Source organism: Staurois parvus, unplaced genomic scaffold, assembly GCF_062004578.1.
Source record: "Staurois parvus isolate SC_StPar_1 unplaced genomic scaffold, SC_StPar_1.0 ptg000725l, whole genome shotgun sequence".
Lineage (NCBI taxonomy): Eukaryota > Metazoa > Chordata > Amphibia > Anura > Ranidae > Staurois > Staurois parvus.
The window spans coordinates 978,446-996,332 of NW_028318521.1; the positions used below are offsets into that span (position 1 = coordinate 978,446).

At 41.3% G+C, this 17,887-nt stretch overlaps 1 protein-coding gene across 1 annotated transcript in view; it reads left to right on the forward strand.

The window, feature by feature from the left end:
* Positions 1-1,802: 1,802 nt before the first annotated feature.
* Positions 1,803-17,887, forward strand: part of LAMTOR5 (late endosomal/lysosomal adaptor, MAPK and MTOR activator 5) — a 118,513-nt gene continuing 102,428 nt past the window's right edge. Inside the window, exon 1 of the mRNA XM_089653883.1 lies at positions 1,803-1,940. Coding sequence (XP_089510009.1) covers positions 1,906-1,940 — 35 coding nt within the window. The 5' untranslated portion in view covers positions 1,803-1,905. The remainder of the gene's footprint in view (positions 1,941-17,887) is intronic.

Sequence of the window (17,887 nt, forward strand, 5' to 3'; positions counted from 1 at the left end):
AATTATACAAAATATATATTTTTTGCACCAATTTTAAAGTGATTTTCATAAAAAAAATTTGTGCACTAATTTTGAAGTGATTTTATGTGGACTTTTTGATTATACATGTATATTTAGTAATTCACAGCGCATTCCTATTTTTTTTGTTCGCATTTTCACATTCTGATGTTTTAAAAAAATTTAAGAAGATGGTAAATTTAAAAAAATAACATTTTTATTGCAGAATTAATTAAAGCCTAGCTGCAAAAGGGATATTACTTATTAATCTGATGTGTTCTTTGAGCTGTTGGCTCCTGCATTCCTTGAAATATTCTTCTTATACCCCCCTGTCACTGTAATCTTCTGGTTTAATAGAGTTGAGGAAACTGTAACAGGCACTAAATCAAGGGTGTTGATTATGCCTGCCCTTTTTGCCCCCTTCCTCCATTCATAAAGGCTGTACTAATGCTTCTATGAATGGAAAACGCTCTATAATGGGAGGATGGTTAGATGATTGAAAGGTCCACTCTCTCTATTCATAGAGTTCTTTTCATTCATAGAAGTGATAGAATGGCTTCTACAAATGGAGGAGGGGGACAAAAAGGGCAGCATAGTCAGGCACTGATGTTGAATGCCTCTCACAGCTCTTCTGCTATTTTAACCTATGTCACACCAGTGGCAGGGGTAGAGAGGATTGGAAGAGAAAGATTTCAAGAAATGCAGGAGCCAACATTACAAGGGACACATCAGATTAGTAAGTAAAGCTGATTTAAATTTTTACCTAAACTTGAGTGTGCCATAGCCAATGCAAAAACCTGAACAAAAATTTTAAAATAGTTTGCTTTTTGTGCCACAGTCGGAAGTGCCTAATCCAACATGATGGATTTTAATTAGAAAAATGAAACAAGTAATGGCACGGTCGTATGAGCTATTTTTGTTTTTCACTTATTTCATGTACTTATATAGCACCATCAATGTATGGAGCACTTTACATATATATCGTACATTCACATCAGTCCCTAACCCTCAAGGGGCGTACAATCTTAAGTCCCGAACTCACATTCATACATACACATACTACGGCCAATTTTAGACAGGAGCCAATTAACCTACCAGCATGTCTTTGGAGTGTGGGAGAAAACCAGACAGGCACAGGGAAAACATGCAAACTCCAAGCAGGTGGTGCCATGGTTGGGATTTGAACTAACGACCCTAGTACTGCCAGGTGGAAGTGCTAACCATTTAGCCACTGTGCTGCCCAAACTTTTGGATTTGTAGTTGCCTATGGCCTGCCTTAGGCTTTAAACAGTAAACTGGTAATAAGCAAACACAATATGGTGATAATATAAATTAAATAAAAACTGTTAAAAAAAATAGTATATTGCAATTTTTTTAAAAAGTCAGCTAAATATTTGAAAATCCCTCCCGAACCCTTTCCTGTCCATTTTTAGACAGGTGCAATACAATTAATTTATTAGTAGCAAACATTGCTGCCAACAGAGAGAGCACTAACAATTTTTGTTCGGAAACGTTCTATACCGTCCAGCTTCAACACGTTTGCTAATATAGTCTAGCGCCTATAGCATATCTACACGTTAGGAGATGCTGCCAACGTGACGCTGACAGAGGAGAGTAAAAACGAGATAGTCCGTACTTCTTGTGGTCAGCGAGTGTAACCTGCAAGCGACGTTTCTCAGACAACTGTTCACGATAAATGTACAATACTGCAAACTACAACACACCTCAAAACTCACACTCGTAATATTCCACCACTAGAGGTCCCTGTTTCTCCGTTCACAGGGAAGCCATCTAAATTAGGTTCTCTCAGCTTTGGGTTTCCTGAACTATCGCGAGTTTCCTGAACTATCGCGAGCAGCTGACTTACTCACGTGCCCAGTGTACGGAAGTTGACGCAGCTTTATAATCATGGAAGCGACTTTGGAGCAGCATTTGGAGGATACGTAAGGGTCTTTTGATGTTACTGTATGAAGAGTGTCTAATTAAGCTTTGCTGGCAGAAGTGTTTCTTTTATCTGTTGTTTGTGCTAATTTTGAGTGTGGATAAGAAATATCCAAGCTCTGTTACGAATACATTTTCTTTTCAATCTAAACTGTTCTTTAGAGTAGAACTAAAGTAAAAGTTTTTTGTTTTTAATTTTGGATAGAGTAAAGGAGGGTTATATGCCTGTCATTTATTTTTTTATTTGCCCTCTGTACCTCACTGGGGAGGTTTCCTGTGCAAAAGCCAAAACAGGAAATCCCTCCAAAATGAGGGAATCCCTGGTTGTCACCAGAACTATTGTTCCCATTGGAAGAATTCCTCCTTTTTTTTTTTTTTTTTTTTTTTTTTTTTTTTATTTTATTTATTTATTTTTTTTTTTTGTTCTGGTGGGGATGTACTAAACTGCTTATTGGGATGATGGCATTGTTGGTTGTAATGCTCAACACTCTCACTAGGTTCAATTATACTTTTCACACGCATACAGTATTATTATAATGAAGGATTTATATAGTGCCAACAGTTTGCTCAGCGCTTTACAATATAAAGGGAGACAATACAGTTCACAACAAGAGGGTTAGGAGGGTTAATGATTCCTTAGAATGTTTTTGTTTTCCTAAGTGCTTGATACTATGTTGCAAGTGTTTTAACTATTTACTTGCTGATATATATATGCAGCTGTACTTTTACATTTTTTTTCACTTTTTTTAATGTGAGCATGGGTGAAATAGCTTGGATACACATCCCATGTAACATATTTTACTTTTTTTGATAAGAATATGGGTATACTTATTTTTCTAGAAGGGGATTACGGGGGAATGTCATTGTTATGCTTCAAATGTAATGTATTTGAACTGTTTCTGCTAGGAATATGGGTATAATTATTGTTACAATTGTTATTGTACAATGGGGATTATTGATGGATTATCAAGGTTATTCTTAACCAGGAACATATTTAACCTATTTCCCATAAGTATATGGGTATAATTCTTTTTCTACAAGGGGATTATGGGAAAAATAATGAATACATCCCACATAATACATTTGACCTGTTCCTGATAAGAATATGGGTAAAATTACTTTAAAGTAGAACTATAGGCAAATTTTTTTTTTTTTCCATTTTGGATTGAGTAACCCCCTTACTCAATCCAAAATGAAAAAAAAAACCCGTAAGATTTTATTTCGCCATCTGTGTCCTATTGCAGAGATTTCCCTTCACTTCCTGTCCCAAAGCGAAACAGGAAGTGAGAGGAAATCACTGCAATTTAAAGGAATTCCTTGGGGACCCCCAAAGTCACCAGAAATAGTGTCCCTTTTGGAAGATTTCCCCTCTATTACTTTTCTGGGGACAACCCAAAATGTGGGATTTTCTTTTACTTTCAATGATATTGGTACACCGGACAAATAGGGTGAATCTCCCTAATGGCGTGCAGACAGCAAGAAATATTGACAGGCGTTCTAATCCCTCTACAAAACTAAGAAAAGAGTTTTACCTTTTGTTATACTTTAATTTATGGGTATTATGGGGGAACATATTTAACCCATTTCTGGTAAGAATATGCATATGATTATTTTTCTGCATGATAATTATTGATGGAATATCATGGTTAAACATACCTAAAAACATATTTAACCTGATTCAGAAAAGAATATCAGTATAATTATTGTGCTACTAGGGCATTATGGCCAGAATATCATAGCTACACAGAATATATTTAACATATTTCTGCAAAGAAAATGCATGTAATTATTTTTCTACATGGGGATTATGGGTGGATAATTGAAGTTCCACATGCATCATATTTCACCTATGTCTACTAAGAATATGGGTATAATTATTTTTCTACAAAGGGATTATTGGGGGGGAGAGATATCATTGTTACACATACTATGTAATTTTCTCCTTGTTTCTGATAGGAATATGGGTATAATTATTGTACTACATGGGGATTATGGATGGACTATCATGGTTACACTATATTGCCAAAAGTATTGTGACGCCTGCCTTTACATGCACATGAACTTTAATAGCATCCTAGTCTTAGTTGGCCCACCCTTTGCAGCTATAACAGCTTCAACTCTTCTAGGAAGGCTGTTCATAATGTTTAGGAGTGTGTCCATGGGAATGTTTGACGGACAAGAAGGCCTGGCTTGCAGTCTTTACTGTAATTCATCCCAAAGGTGTTCTATCGGTTTAAGGTAAGGATTCTGTGCGGGCCAGTCAAGTTCCTCCTCCCGAAACTCACTCATAAATGTCCCTATGGACCTTGCTTTGTGCACTGGTGTACAGTCATGTTGGAAAAGGAAAGGGTCATCCCCAAACTGTTCCCACAAAGTGGGAGCATGAAATTGTCCAAAATGTCTTGGTATGCTGATGTCTTAGGAGTTCGCTTCACTGGAACTAATAGGCCAATCCCAAACCCTGAAAAACAACTCCATACCGTAATCCCCCCCCCCCCCCAAAACTTTACACTTGGCACAATGCAGTCAGGCAAGTACTGTTCTCCTGGCAACTGCCAAATCCAGATGCGTCCATTGGATTGCCAGACAGAGAAGCATGATTTGTCACTCCAGAGAACACGTCTCCACTGCTCTAGTGTCCAGTGGCGGCGTGCTTTACAACACTGCATCCGACACTTTGCACTGCACTTGGTAATGTAAGGCTTGGATGCAGCTACTCGGCCATGGAAACCCATTCCATGAAGCTCTCCATGCACTGTTGTTGTGCTAATCTGAAGGCCACACAAAATTTGGAGGTCTTTAGCTAATTGACTCTGCAGACAGTTGGCGACTTCAGCATTCTCTGATCCCGCTCTGTCATTTTACGTGGCCTACCGCTTCGTGGCTGAGTTGCTGTTGTTTCCATTTGCTTCCACTTTGTTATAATACCACTAACAGCTGACCGTGAAATATTTAGTAGCAAGGAAATTTCACAGATGAATTTATTGCACAGTTGGCAACCTATCATGGTACCACACCATGGAGGTGATTGGAAAACTTGAATCCAATGATTTGGAGGAGTGTCCTAATACTTTTGGCAATATAGTGTATTTCTGATAAGAATATGCATTTTCTATATGGGAATTATGGGTAGAATAAAATGGTTGCATATTCCCAGGAACATAGTTAAGCTGTTTCTGATAAGATAATAGGTATAATTATTTTTCTTCTAAGGGAATATGGGTGAAATATCATGGTTACACATACCAAGGAACACATTTGACCTGTTTCTGAGAGCAAAATGGGTATAATTATTTTTATACATGGAGATTATGGGTGGAATATCAGGGTTACACATATCAAGTAACTTATTTGATCTGTTGCTGATATAAATATGGGAATAATTATTTTTATACATGGAGATTACAGGTGAAATATTATGGTTTCTGATAAGAGCAGGAGTGTATTTAGAATTTGTGTTGCCCTAGGCAACTCAAAAAATCTGGGACCCACCTGCATACCACGGCCCCTGCGACTCCCCCTTTCCCCTTCCCCCTGGAGAGAGAGAGACTCGCCATCACAGTAGCTCTGTTCCTGGAGTTTCATGTCTACTCCCATGGCTCCCCTCCACTCTGCTGCCCGGAGGACCAGCGGCTGTTCTTTCAGGGGACGCCGCTCCCTTCACTTCGCTCTGCTGCCGAGGAGAGCCAACGGCCGTTCTTCTGGGGGGTGGCGCTCCCTTCACTCCACTTTGCTGCTCAGCCCCTGTGATAAAGAGAACCAGCGCCCAAGGTTCTTGTTTGCCTCATGACAAATACGCCGCTGGATAAGAATATGGATATAATTATTGTTTTGCCTTTTGTTATGCTTTAATATATGGGAATTATGGTGGGTAGGGGGGATCACATTCTTACACTTAACAAGGAACATAGTTACCCTGTTGCTGAAAAGATTATTGGTGTAATTATTGTTCTACATGTGGATTATGAGTAGAATATCATGGTTAAACATGCCTAGGAACACATTTGACCTGTTTCTGATAAGAATAATTACTTTTCTATACGAGTTATGGGTGGAATTTCATCTATACAAATCCTATGTAATGCATTTGACCTGTTTCTGATTGAAATACGATTATGAACCTCATGGGGATTATGGATGGAATATCATGGTTGCATTTAACAAGGGACATATTTGAAATTTTTTAAATAAGAATATGGTTAACATTTTTTTCAACATTGAGATTGTGTGGAAAATGATGGTTACATATTCCACATATTATCAGAAACGGTTCAAAGGTTTTCCTTGGCGTGTTAAACCATGATATTCCACCAATATTCCCCATGTAGAAAAATAATTATACCCATAAACTTTTTAAGAAAAAGGTTAAATATGTTCCTTGTGAAGTGTACGCATAATATTTCCCCATAATCCCAATATATAAATTCAGTTTTGCCCATATTATTGTCAGAAACAGATAAAATGTGTTCCTTGCTAAGTGTAATCATGATATTTCACCCATAATCCCCATGTAGAAAAATAATTATATGCATATTTTTGCCAGCCATAGGTTAAATATGTTGTTTGTTATGAGTAATCATGATATTCAATCCATAATCCCCATGTAGAAAACTATATATACTCTTATTCAGAAATAGGTCAAATGTGTTCCTAGGCATAAATTTATACTGATAAAATGTCTTTAGGGTAATGCAACTATCCCAGCAGAACCCTAAAAAGAACGGGAGCAAAGTTCAAGTCCACTAATACACCATATAAGGTGTGGATCACAGTACCTAGGACATAGCAACAAAAATAAATTTAGGGGAAGAAACCCTAACAAAGAAGGTAGCTTTCGTGATCCAAATAGTTTGACTATGTAACAAATTTATTAAAGAACCATAAAGTAATAAATTACAAAAAAGATTTGTCGGTACAAAAATATATATACCTCCACCCATGACCATTAAAAATTTGACAACGTTGTCAATTTAAAACCAGCGAGTCCGGACTAAAAGTGACTTTGGGAACAATGTCTGACCATAAGCAATATGTCTAGGTTTCATAGACCTCTGCTCAAAACTGGGCATAAAAAGATTAAACAATGTATCCACTGAAAAGGAGGAAAGTGACAAGACATAATGCTGAAGATAGCAACTCCTTGCAACACTTTGAACACCTATTTCGAATTAATGCAAAACAACTTGTATAATGTATCCAAACAACAGTGATAAGGCAAGAGGAAGACTTGAGACCAGCAGGAGCAGGATTAAAGGCTGGATGAATGCGCTTGACAGCTGCTTACTAATTGATAGTATCAATCCAGCACAAATAATATAACATTTATTTTAGCCCATATGCAGTGCAGTGGATGGCTTTTGGATAAGAGCACACAGTAAATGTCTCTTTAATCCAATGTGAGGCAGTCCTGCAAATGATTTCGAAGTATAGCACTTTCAGCAGTGTAGACCCATTTGTTTGGATCACAAAAGCTACCTTCTTTATTAGGGTTTCTTCCCCTAAATTTATATTTGTGCTAATAGGCATGTTTAACCATAATATTCCACCCATAATCCTTTTAATAATGTAAAAAAAACTAATACCCATAATCTTTTCAGAAACACGTTAAATATGTTTCCTTCTAAATGTAACCATGATATTCCACCTATAATCCAAATTGTTCTACATGGGGATTATGGGTGGAATATCATGGTTACACACGCCTAGGAACACGTTTTGACCTGTTTCTGATAGGAATAAGAGAATAGTTATTATTCTGCAAGGGAACTATGGGGGTATTATTGTGGATACACATGCCAAGGATCATATTTGACCTGTTTCTGAAAGAAATAATGGCATAATTATCATACCACACGGGGATTATGGATGGAATATCATAGTTACAATTAAAGTAGAGTTCCAGTCAGTGTAAAAAACTAAAAGTCAGCAGCTACAAAAACTGTAGTTGCTGACTTTAAAAAAAACAGACGCTCACCTGTCCCTTGATCCTGTGGTGTCGTCCCCGCAGCCCTTTTCCAGTGTTCCTGGTGTGACGGGCATGGCGTCAGACCCCCAGCCCTTCTGACCAACTTGTGACCGAAGGACCAGCCAATCTAAAACCGTGCTGTCACGTGCGTAACAATGCCACACTCAGCTGCAACCTGCACAAAGATTTTCCAGCTCACTGGAGAGCGATTGTTACTGGGTCAGGTTAATTACGCAATTAACCCTTCACACTGCCACCACCGCCTTTTTGTACAGAGAAGGAGGAAACTCGCCAATCTTAGCAGTAACACTATGATGTTTGAATAAGCATCTGTATATACACTGTCACCGCAGGCAGATGTATGCAGAAGTTTAAAACACACAGTAGCACTCTTCAGAGACAGGGATTCTTAGTGTGCATTAAAGAGCTTTAGAAACAGTTCAACACTTTTCAGAAAATAGGATTTATTACTAAAAAGGTCAAAATGGTGCAATAAAAATATTTACAGAAAAAGATGTAGCATATATATATATATATATATATATATATATATATATATATATACGGAGAACAATAACACAGCAGAGAGATAACAGAAAGAAGTTTAGAGAGGTAGAATACTTGCCAGAGTACTTGGTTTAAGCAGATTCAAGTGTCCTGAGCAAAAGGGTACCGTTTCTCCCAAAGTTGGTTCCTGATGTTAAAAAGGGAGAATCTCTTCATCTTTCTTCTCCATGCCTGACAGCCTATTTTCTTGTCCCCCAGCAGGGGGTGTCTACTGAAGCCAAGGGCCAATCGCCTCATTTGGGGAGGGGGTATTTAGGCGGAGACCCAGGCTGGGACCAAAATCCGTCCAAGTTATACCATGGTCAATAACCTTCCATAGGTATATGTAGCATCCTATCCACTGGTAGGATAATATGCAGAATGATATTCTGAACGTCCAGACATCAAATATGACATCTACTTGGGACGGTTAAGGAGATATCGCTTTCTGCTCTCAGGTAGACGTAATCTAGGGATGTAAGGTATCGGGTGACTCGCATTAAACTGACCTATCCGAATATATGCTTTGTTTGATTGTACATATTTCGGGCATTATGAGATTGTATGTAAAAGTGGTTTCACATGGGATGTAGGTTTTACTGCTATTCTGGAATGCTTTCCAAGTCTAGTGACTGAATGGTTTATAGCTTTACGATCAGCTCAGAGCAAGAGTCTGCCAGACACTATGGCACCAGCTAATTGGGTTTACAACCATGAAATGTATCCAGCTGTGCCCGATGCACTCCTGAACTCGGCACACACATAGACCACATGCCATATAACAAAAAGGGAGGGGGAACTAATTTGGAGTGAGAATGACCCAAGATGGAGGATCTTTAGCAACATGGTTGTCCGCGTCCATATCTGTGCGCATGATTGCTAAACCCAGCGCCAGCATCTTCAGTGTGGGTACCCAGCTGTGACAGCTTGCGGCTTCACAGCTGGTTGCACACTACACATGCGCGAGTAGTGCTGCGCTTTCTAAATGGTCCCGTAGTCTTCTGGGACCTGTCACGTGTTCCAAAAGGCTACGGGGAAGGGGAAAGACAACTTCTGCTTCCAATTGCCTAGGCGGTCGCAGCAGAAATGGGAGTGGGTATCTGTGAATTTCGGGTACCTGCTTTCCCCAGGTACCAATCCTTAGTGGGGAGCTGGGGACCAGTCTTTAAAGTGGAACTTTCCCTTTTGGGTGAGTTCCGCTTTAACAAGGAACATATTTGGTCTATATCTGATAAGAATATGGGTATAATTATTTTTCTACAAGGGGTTTGTGTTGGGATATCTTGGCTAAATATGCCTAGAACACATTTGGCCTGTTTCTGATAAGAATATGTGTATAATTACTTTTCTCCAGTCATCTTCCAGGACGGCATACTTGAGAGATGACTAGCTCCACCTGACAGGAAACACAATCAAAAATTGACAAGTGTTTAAATTCCCCACCCTTTCTTCTCCTCTTCAGTATTTTGATTGTGTTTCCCTGTAGTGAATAGTGAAATGTTTGGGTTTTTTTTTCTTCAGACCGAAGGCCTGGGGCTGGAAGGTCCCCCCTGGGGGGCGAACAGCTGAAGCAGAGAGGGCAGACTGTAACCAGGGGCAATTACCCACTCTGGGGGTTCCCAATGCAGTGGAACTTCTCAAGCACCAGGGAGGTATGCCTGGCATTCTCGGGATGAGCAGGTATGGGATCGCTGGCTGGCATGTGGTTTCCGTGGTGCGCCACTGTAGGGTGATGGGCAGCCACAATGCAGTCCGCGGCTAGCCTGCCAGAAGCCCTGTGGGTGGAAAATAGGGCAGTGGAGAGCCCAGGGCCGTGGGTGCAGGGCCAGAAGTAGGACTGAGGCTGCCATCCAAGCCTCGCTCTCAGTACACTTAGACGTCGGCGCCAGTTTGTTTTCTTTCCTTATGAGGCCGGTGAGGAGCCTCCAGGAATTACCCCTGGGAATGGACCCAGGAGCCTGGCAAAGGCAACGCAGTCCCAGAGAGCCCTGCTAAGGATGGAAGAGAAGGCAGTGGCTGCAGCCAGTGAGAAGGCCGCAGGTGGTGAGTCTGACTCGGCTGGTCGGGGAGAGGAGGGGAGGTAGGTCTTTACCCACTCCATTTAAATGGAAACCTTGTTTTTCTTTCCCTAGAAACCACCCAAGAGAGCACCCACAAGACACCTAAGGATAAAGCCCCCCCACCCACCACCGCAAGCGGTGTGGTTATTGCAATGATAAAGTTCCGCAAGACCATGCCAGACTCTTCTGTTACAAATGTATCCCCAAGTTATCAGGAAAAGAAACCTCTTCGGTTATGAAGGATTTTTTGTCTGTGCAAACAGAAATTTTAGCCACCTTACAATCCTTCAAGACGGCCCTGACATCTAGAGAGGTGGATACTTGGTTCCCTAGGGAGGCCCCATCTTCCCTGGAGTGGACTTGGGTTTGGGTCCCTCATCCTCACAGGCCACAGAGGACCTGGAGGAGGCTGAAGTTTCTAACCAAAGCTCCCTGGATGAGGGGGAAGAATTGGAAGGTGATTGCCAAGCTAGTGAGGAATCTAGACCAGGTAAACACCTCTTTGTGGCGGATGATATGGAAGGGCTCCTAAGGGCTATTTACACCTCTGAGGACATCCCAGAACCATCTACACAGGCCTCAGCTCAGGATAAGATATATGGATTATGGATGGAATAGCATGGTTACACTTAAAAAGGAACATATTTGACCTTTTTTAAAATAAGTATATGGTTAACATTATTTATCAACATTAAGATTGTGTGGAATATGATGGTTATACAATCCCACATATTATCACAACCATTCAAATTTGTTCCTTGGCATGGTAAACCATGATGTTCCACCAATAATCCCCATATAGAAAAATAATTATATCCATATAAGCTATTAAGAAAAAGGTTAAATATGTTCCTTGTGAAGTGTACGCATGATATTTCCCCCATAATCCCAATATATAAATTCAGATTTGTCCATATTATTATCATAAACAGGTCAAATGTGTGTTCCTTGGTATGTGTAATCATGATATTCCCATATAGAGAAAGTAATTATACCCATATTCTTATCAGAAACAGGTCAAATGTGTTCCTAGGCATATTTAGCCACAATATCTGTGACGGAACGCCTATCACCCCAATTAGGTGACTCCATCAGAGAACCGCTTCCTTGCCACTGGGACACAGGACCAAGGTATTATAGCTGGGCATTGTACTCAAGACTAGATGAGACTAGCTTGGATGCCAAACTGGAACTACTTTATTGAACAAGAACAAAAGTTTTTATATACTTCAGAAATAGGGGCAGTCCCCACAATAAACAAATATTACACATTGAGATAAACATCCCGCCCTGTTTAGGTAAGCTCTTGATCTCATTATCCTAAACCGTGTAAACAGTACAGCTAACAGTGATCTAATTAATAGCTAATTATTATAGAGCATTTATATAGTGCCAAAGGGTTTGCTCAGCGCTGTACAATAGCGGGGACTAATAAACAGCCAAGCACCCAAACAATGCTTTAATTAATCAGGAGTCCACCGCAGACAGACGAACCCACCCCTGAATACATGAAGTACATTATACATGCTGTCTTTCAGGTGTTTGCTTTCATTTGTGTATTCTCTCCATCATTAGACAAAACTCATACAATATTCCAACAGTCTGAAAAGTGGAATTAATTAAGCTGCATGAGGGCCACCATATTACATCTTTCCAGCCACTCCAGAAGGGAAGATTTATTGTCTTTATGCAGAAATGTAATCCAAGCCTCGCTATCTAAAGTATAATGAAAGGCAAAACAATAATTGTGCCTATACTCTTATCAGAAACTATAATATTTCACCCGTAATCCCAATGTATAAAAATAATTATTCCCATATTCATATCCACAACAGATCAAATAAGTTACTTATGTGTAACTCTGATGTTTCACCCATAATCTCCATTTATAAAAATAATTATACATCTATTGCTCTCAGAAACAGGTCAAATGTGTTCTTTGGCATGTGTAACCATGATATTCCACCCATTTTCCCCTAGTAGAAAAATAATTATTTCCATTATTTTACCAAAAACATAATTATGTTCCTGGGAATATGTAACCATGTTATTCTACCCATAATCCCTATGTAGGAAATGCATATTCTTAAAAGAAATAGGTTAAATATATCCCTTGTTAAGTGTAACCATGATATTCTATCCATGATCCCCTAACAGCACAATAATTATATCCATATTGTTTTCAGAAACAGGTTAAATATGTTCCTAGGCATGTTTAACCATTATATTCTATCAATAATTCCCTTGTAGAAAAATAATCATATGCATATCCTTATCAGAAATAGGTTAATTATAGACCTTATTAAATTTAACCGTGATATGCCATGCAGAATTCCCATGAAGAATAATAATAATATTCCTATCAGAAACAGGTCAGTTACATTACGTAGTATGTGTAACGATGATATCCCCCCTCAATAATCCTCTTGTAGAAAAATAATTTTAGCCATATTCTTAGACACAGGCAAACTATGATGTGGAACTTCAATTATCCACCCATCTTCCACATGTAGAAAAATTATTCTATGCATATTCATATAAGAAATAGATTAATTATGTTCCTTTATTAAATTTAACTATGATATTCCATCCATAATTCCCATGAAGAATAACAATTATACTCATATTCCTATCAGAAACGTTGCTTAGAATGTCAAGTATGGTCCTTGGCATATGGAACTTCAATATTCCACCCACAATACCCATGCAGAAAAATAATGAAATCATATTCTTATCAGAAATAGGTTAAATATGTTCCATGTTATCATGTAACCATGATATTCCCCATGAAGAGCAATAATTATAACAATTTTCCTATCAGAAACAGGTCAAATGCATTACATAGGATGTAATGGTATTCCCATAATCCCTGTGTATAAAAAAAATTATACCCACGTTCTTATCATAAATAGGTCAATTGTGTTCTTAGGCATGTTTAGCCTTGCTATTCAACCCATAATCCCCTTGTAGGAAGCTAATTATATCTGGACTCCATCCACACAGCCGCGTTATTCATTCACAGGGTTCTGTGAATGATCGAACTACCAGTCCCGACAGCCTTAGCGGCTGTTGGCTTGTAGTTCTCAATTAACTACCACGGCGCTGTGGAGCACCGTGGTAGTTCATTGAATCTCCCTGTCAGCATATCTGCTTGCCTGTACATCCTGCATGGATCACTGGTGCTTTTGCTTATCACTGGTGCAATGCTTTAGAGCAGGGTAGGCAACCCCTGGCACTAGTGCCAGAGGTGGTATGTGACTGCATCAACGGCAGTACTCAAGGGGAGTTCTGGGAGACCCACCTCCCAAACAATAAAGCTGGCCAGTGGCTGCATACAGAAGAAGCAGCGCAGCTGCACCTCTATTCCCACTGGCATCAATTCCTGCATTGCTTTCTCCACACTGAAGCTGTGTCGGATTCCCCCAAACTGCTTGTTCTCACTTTGAAATTATATTCAGTATTTTCACTCCTCTGTGGTAAAGCACTGTTTAAGCCTGAGCCGGCTCATGGCCAGGCTTTTATTATTGGTGTACCTGCCCTCCCTCTGAATATTTCTCTCCCTCAGCATCCATGCACCTGGCTCAGCTTTGGAATATAGTCTGAGAGGTTTATCTTCAAATGGCTATTGGCCCCCCCTTCCACAGCAATCTTTCATGAGTAACTCAATGCAAAGAAGGATTTCATGTAGAGGGAGAAGGGTTTTAAGGCCTTTCTGACATAACCACTATTAGGAACTACTAATTTAAGCTACATTCGCACTGGCATTTCACCGCGATGCGAATGGCAGCGGCAGGAATCTGCTGATTCGTGCTGCTGTTTTTGACACCAGTGAGTAGTTAGCTGCAGCCACCAAGCCCATACAGTATGCTATGACAGGTTACTGGGTACTGCAGCTATTTGTGACTGTTCACACAGGCAGTGATGGCTGCTGAACACACACTTTGTGTGCATTCAGCAGCAATTACGTGATCTGAGGCCTGAAAGAGAGGACTGAAAGAGATTTTAAAACAAGGTTTGCTAACTACTACTTTAGAATGTCTATTGGGAACTACAACTTCAGAACATACTGGTAACTACCACCTTCGAAATAGGAATTAGGAACTGCAGGAATTGGGACTCAGTTCTGCAATTCTACTGCATGGTACAGGCGGTGCCATCTTGACTAGAGCAATGACTGATGTTTATTTCTGGAGGATCTACGTGGAAACTGCTTGGTCCATTTTATGCCAGAAGGCCTGAGGCCTGACAGAGCAGAAATTATGGCTGATCTAGGGTGCAAAAGCAGGAATTGGGGTGGGCTGAGGTTTGAAAGTCCATTAAGTAGGTGATCAGAGGTGTGAAGGTGCAGTAGTTGGGGTGATATGAACTGTAAGCGTGCAGGAATTGGAGATGATCAGAGGTATAAAGGTGCAGGTACAGTGGGGAAAAAAGTATTTAGTCAGCCACCAATTGTGCAAGTTCTCCCACTTAAAAAGATGAGAGAGGCCTGTAATTGGCATCATAGGTAGACCTCCACTATGAGAGACAAAATGAGAAAGAAAATCCAGACAATCACATTGGCTGATTTGGAAAGAATTTATTTGCAAATTATGGTGGAAAATAAGTATTTGATCAATATCAAAAGTTCATCTCAATACTTTGTTATATATCCTTTGTTGGCAATGACAGAGGTCAAACGTTTCCTGTAAGTCTTCACAAGGTTGGCACACACTGTTGCTGGTATGTTGGCCCATTCCTTCTTGCAGATCTCCTCTAGAGCAGTGATGTTTTGGGGCTGTCGCTGGGCACCACAGACTTTCAACTCCCTCCAAAGGTTTTCTATGGGGTTGAGATCTGGAGACTGGCTAGGCCACTCCAGGACCTTGAAATGCTTCTTACGAAGCCACTCCTTCGTTGCCCGGACGGTATGTTTGGGATCATTGTCATGTTGGAAGATCCAGCCACGTTTCATCTTCAATGCCCTTGCTGATGGAAGGAGGTTTGCACTCAAAATCTCACAATACATGGCCCCATTCATTCTGTCCTGTACATAGATCAGTTGTCCTGGTCCCTTTGCGGAGAAACAGCCCCAAAGCATGATGTTGCCACCCCCATGCTTCACAGTAGGTTTGGTGTTCTTTGGATGCAACTCGGCATTCTCTCTCCTCCAAACACAAGTTGTGTTTCTACCAAACAGTTCTATTTTGGTTTCATCTGACCATATGACATTCTCCCAATCCTCTTCTGGATCATCCAAATGCTCTCTAGCAAACTTCAGACGGGCCCGGACATGTACTGGCTTAAGCAGGGGGACACGCCTGGCACTGCAGGATCTGAGTCCCTGGCGGCGTAGTGTGTTACTGATGGCAGCCTTTGTTACGTTGGTCCCAGCTCTCTGCAGGTCATTCACTAGGTCCCCCCGTCTGGTCCTGGGATTTTTGCTCATCGTTCTTGTGATAATTTCGACCCCACGGGGTGAGATCTTGCGTGGAGCCCCAGATTGAGGGAGATTATCAGTGGTTTTGTATGTCTTCCATTTTCTAATTATTGCTCCCACAGTTGATTTGTTCACACCAAGCTGCTTGCCTATGGCAGATTCAGTCTTCCCAGCCTGGTGCAGGTCTACAATTTTGTTTCTGGTTTCCTTTGACAGCTTTTCGGTCTTCACCATAGTGGAGTTTGGAGTGTGACTGTTTCTTTTATACTGATAACAAGTTCAAACAGGTGCCATTGATACAGGTAATGAGTGCAGGACAGAGGAGCCTCTTAAAGAAGAAGGTACAGGTCTGTGAGAGCCAGAAATCTTGCTTGTTTGTAGGTGACCAAATACTTATTTTCCACCATAATTTGCAAATAAATTCTTTCCAAATCATCCAATGTGATTGTCTGGATTTTTTTTCTCATTTTGTCTCTCATAGTTGAGGTCTACCTATGATGCCAATTACAGGCCTCTCTCATCTTTTTAAGTGAGAGAACTTGCACAATTGGTGGCTGACTAAATACCTTTTTCCTCCACTGTATTTGGGAGATCTGAGGTGGGAAAATCCAGGAATTGGGACTGATGAGGGCTGAAGGAACAGGAATTGGGGCTGATCTGGGTTGTACAAATGCAGGAATTGGGCTAAACTAAGGTCTGGAGGTGCAGAAATTGGAACTGGCCTGAGGTGTGAAGGTGCAAAAATTGGGACTGACTTGAGGTGTGAAGGTGCAGGAATTGGGGCTCATCTGATGCTTGAAGGTGTAGAAGTTGGGGCTGATCTGAGGTCTGGGGGTTCAGGAATTGGGATGATCTGAGGTGTGAAGGTGCAGGAATTGTGATCAGAGTTCTGAGGGTTCAAGAATTGGGGCTTATCTGAGGCCTGAAGGAGCAGGAATTGGATCTGATCTGAGGCCTGAAGGCACAGAAATTGTCGCTGGACAACATGGTGTGACGTTGCAGGAATTGGGGTGAGCCAAGGTGTGAAGGTGCAGGGACTGGGGCTGATGTGAGGCCTGAAGGTGCAGGGACTGGGGCTGATGTGAGGCCTGAAGGTGCAGGGACTGGGGCTGATGTGAGGCCTGAAGGTGCAGGGACTGGGGCTGATGTGAGGCCTGAAGGTGCAGGGACTGGGGCTGATGTGAGGCCTGAAGGTGCAGGGACTGGGGCTGATGTGAGGCCTGAAGGTGCAGGGACTGGGGCTGATGTGAGGCCTGAAGGTGCAGGGACTGGGGCTGATGTGAGGCCTGAAGGTGCAGGGACTGGGGCTGATGTGAGGCCTGAAGGTGCTGGAATTGGGGTGATATGAGCTGTAAGAGCGCAGGAATTGGAGACAATCGGAGGTATAGCTGCAGTACCCAGCTGCTGGTATTTGCGTGATCTGAGGTGTGAACATTCTTGAATTAGGACTAATCAAAGGCCTGAAAGAACAGGAATTGGGGCTGATCTGGGTAGTAAGAATGCAGGAATGGGGGTGAATTGAAGTCCAGGGGTGCAGAAATTAGGGTAACCTGAGGTGTTAAGGTACAAGAATTGGGACTGATTTGAGATGTGAAGATGCAGGAATTGGGTTGATCTGAAGTGTGAAGGTGCACTGTCAGGAATGGACTGGCCAGCAATAGTGGGACTCACCTGCCTTATGAGCTGCAGTACCAGGGCTGGCCAGCGGGTGCTCCCAGCAATCAGAGACTCAACCTTGCAGCCAGTCAAACACCTGGAACTAATTATACTGGTGTATTTAAGGGACATTCAGACCTGCAGACTCGGCCTTGGTGTTGTGTTTCTCCTGGGCCCTGTTTCCTGTTCCTGTCTGATTCTCTGCTGACCCTGCTCTGATCCCTGGCTTGTCTGACCATTCTCCTGCTCCTGATCCCTGGCTTGTCTGACCATTCTCCTCTGCCTGACCGTCTGTACCACGCTGCC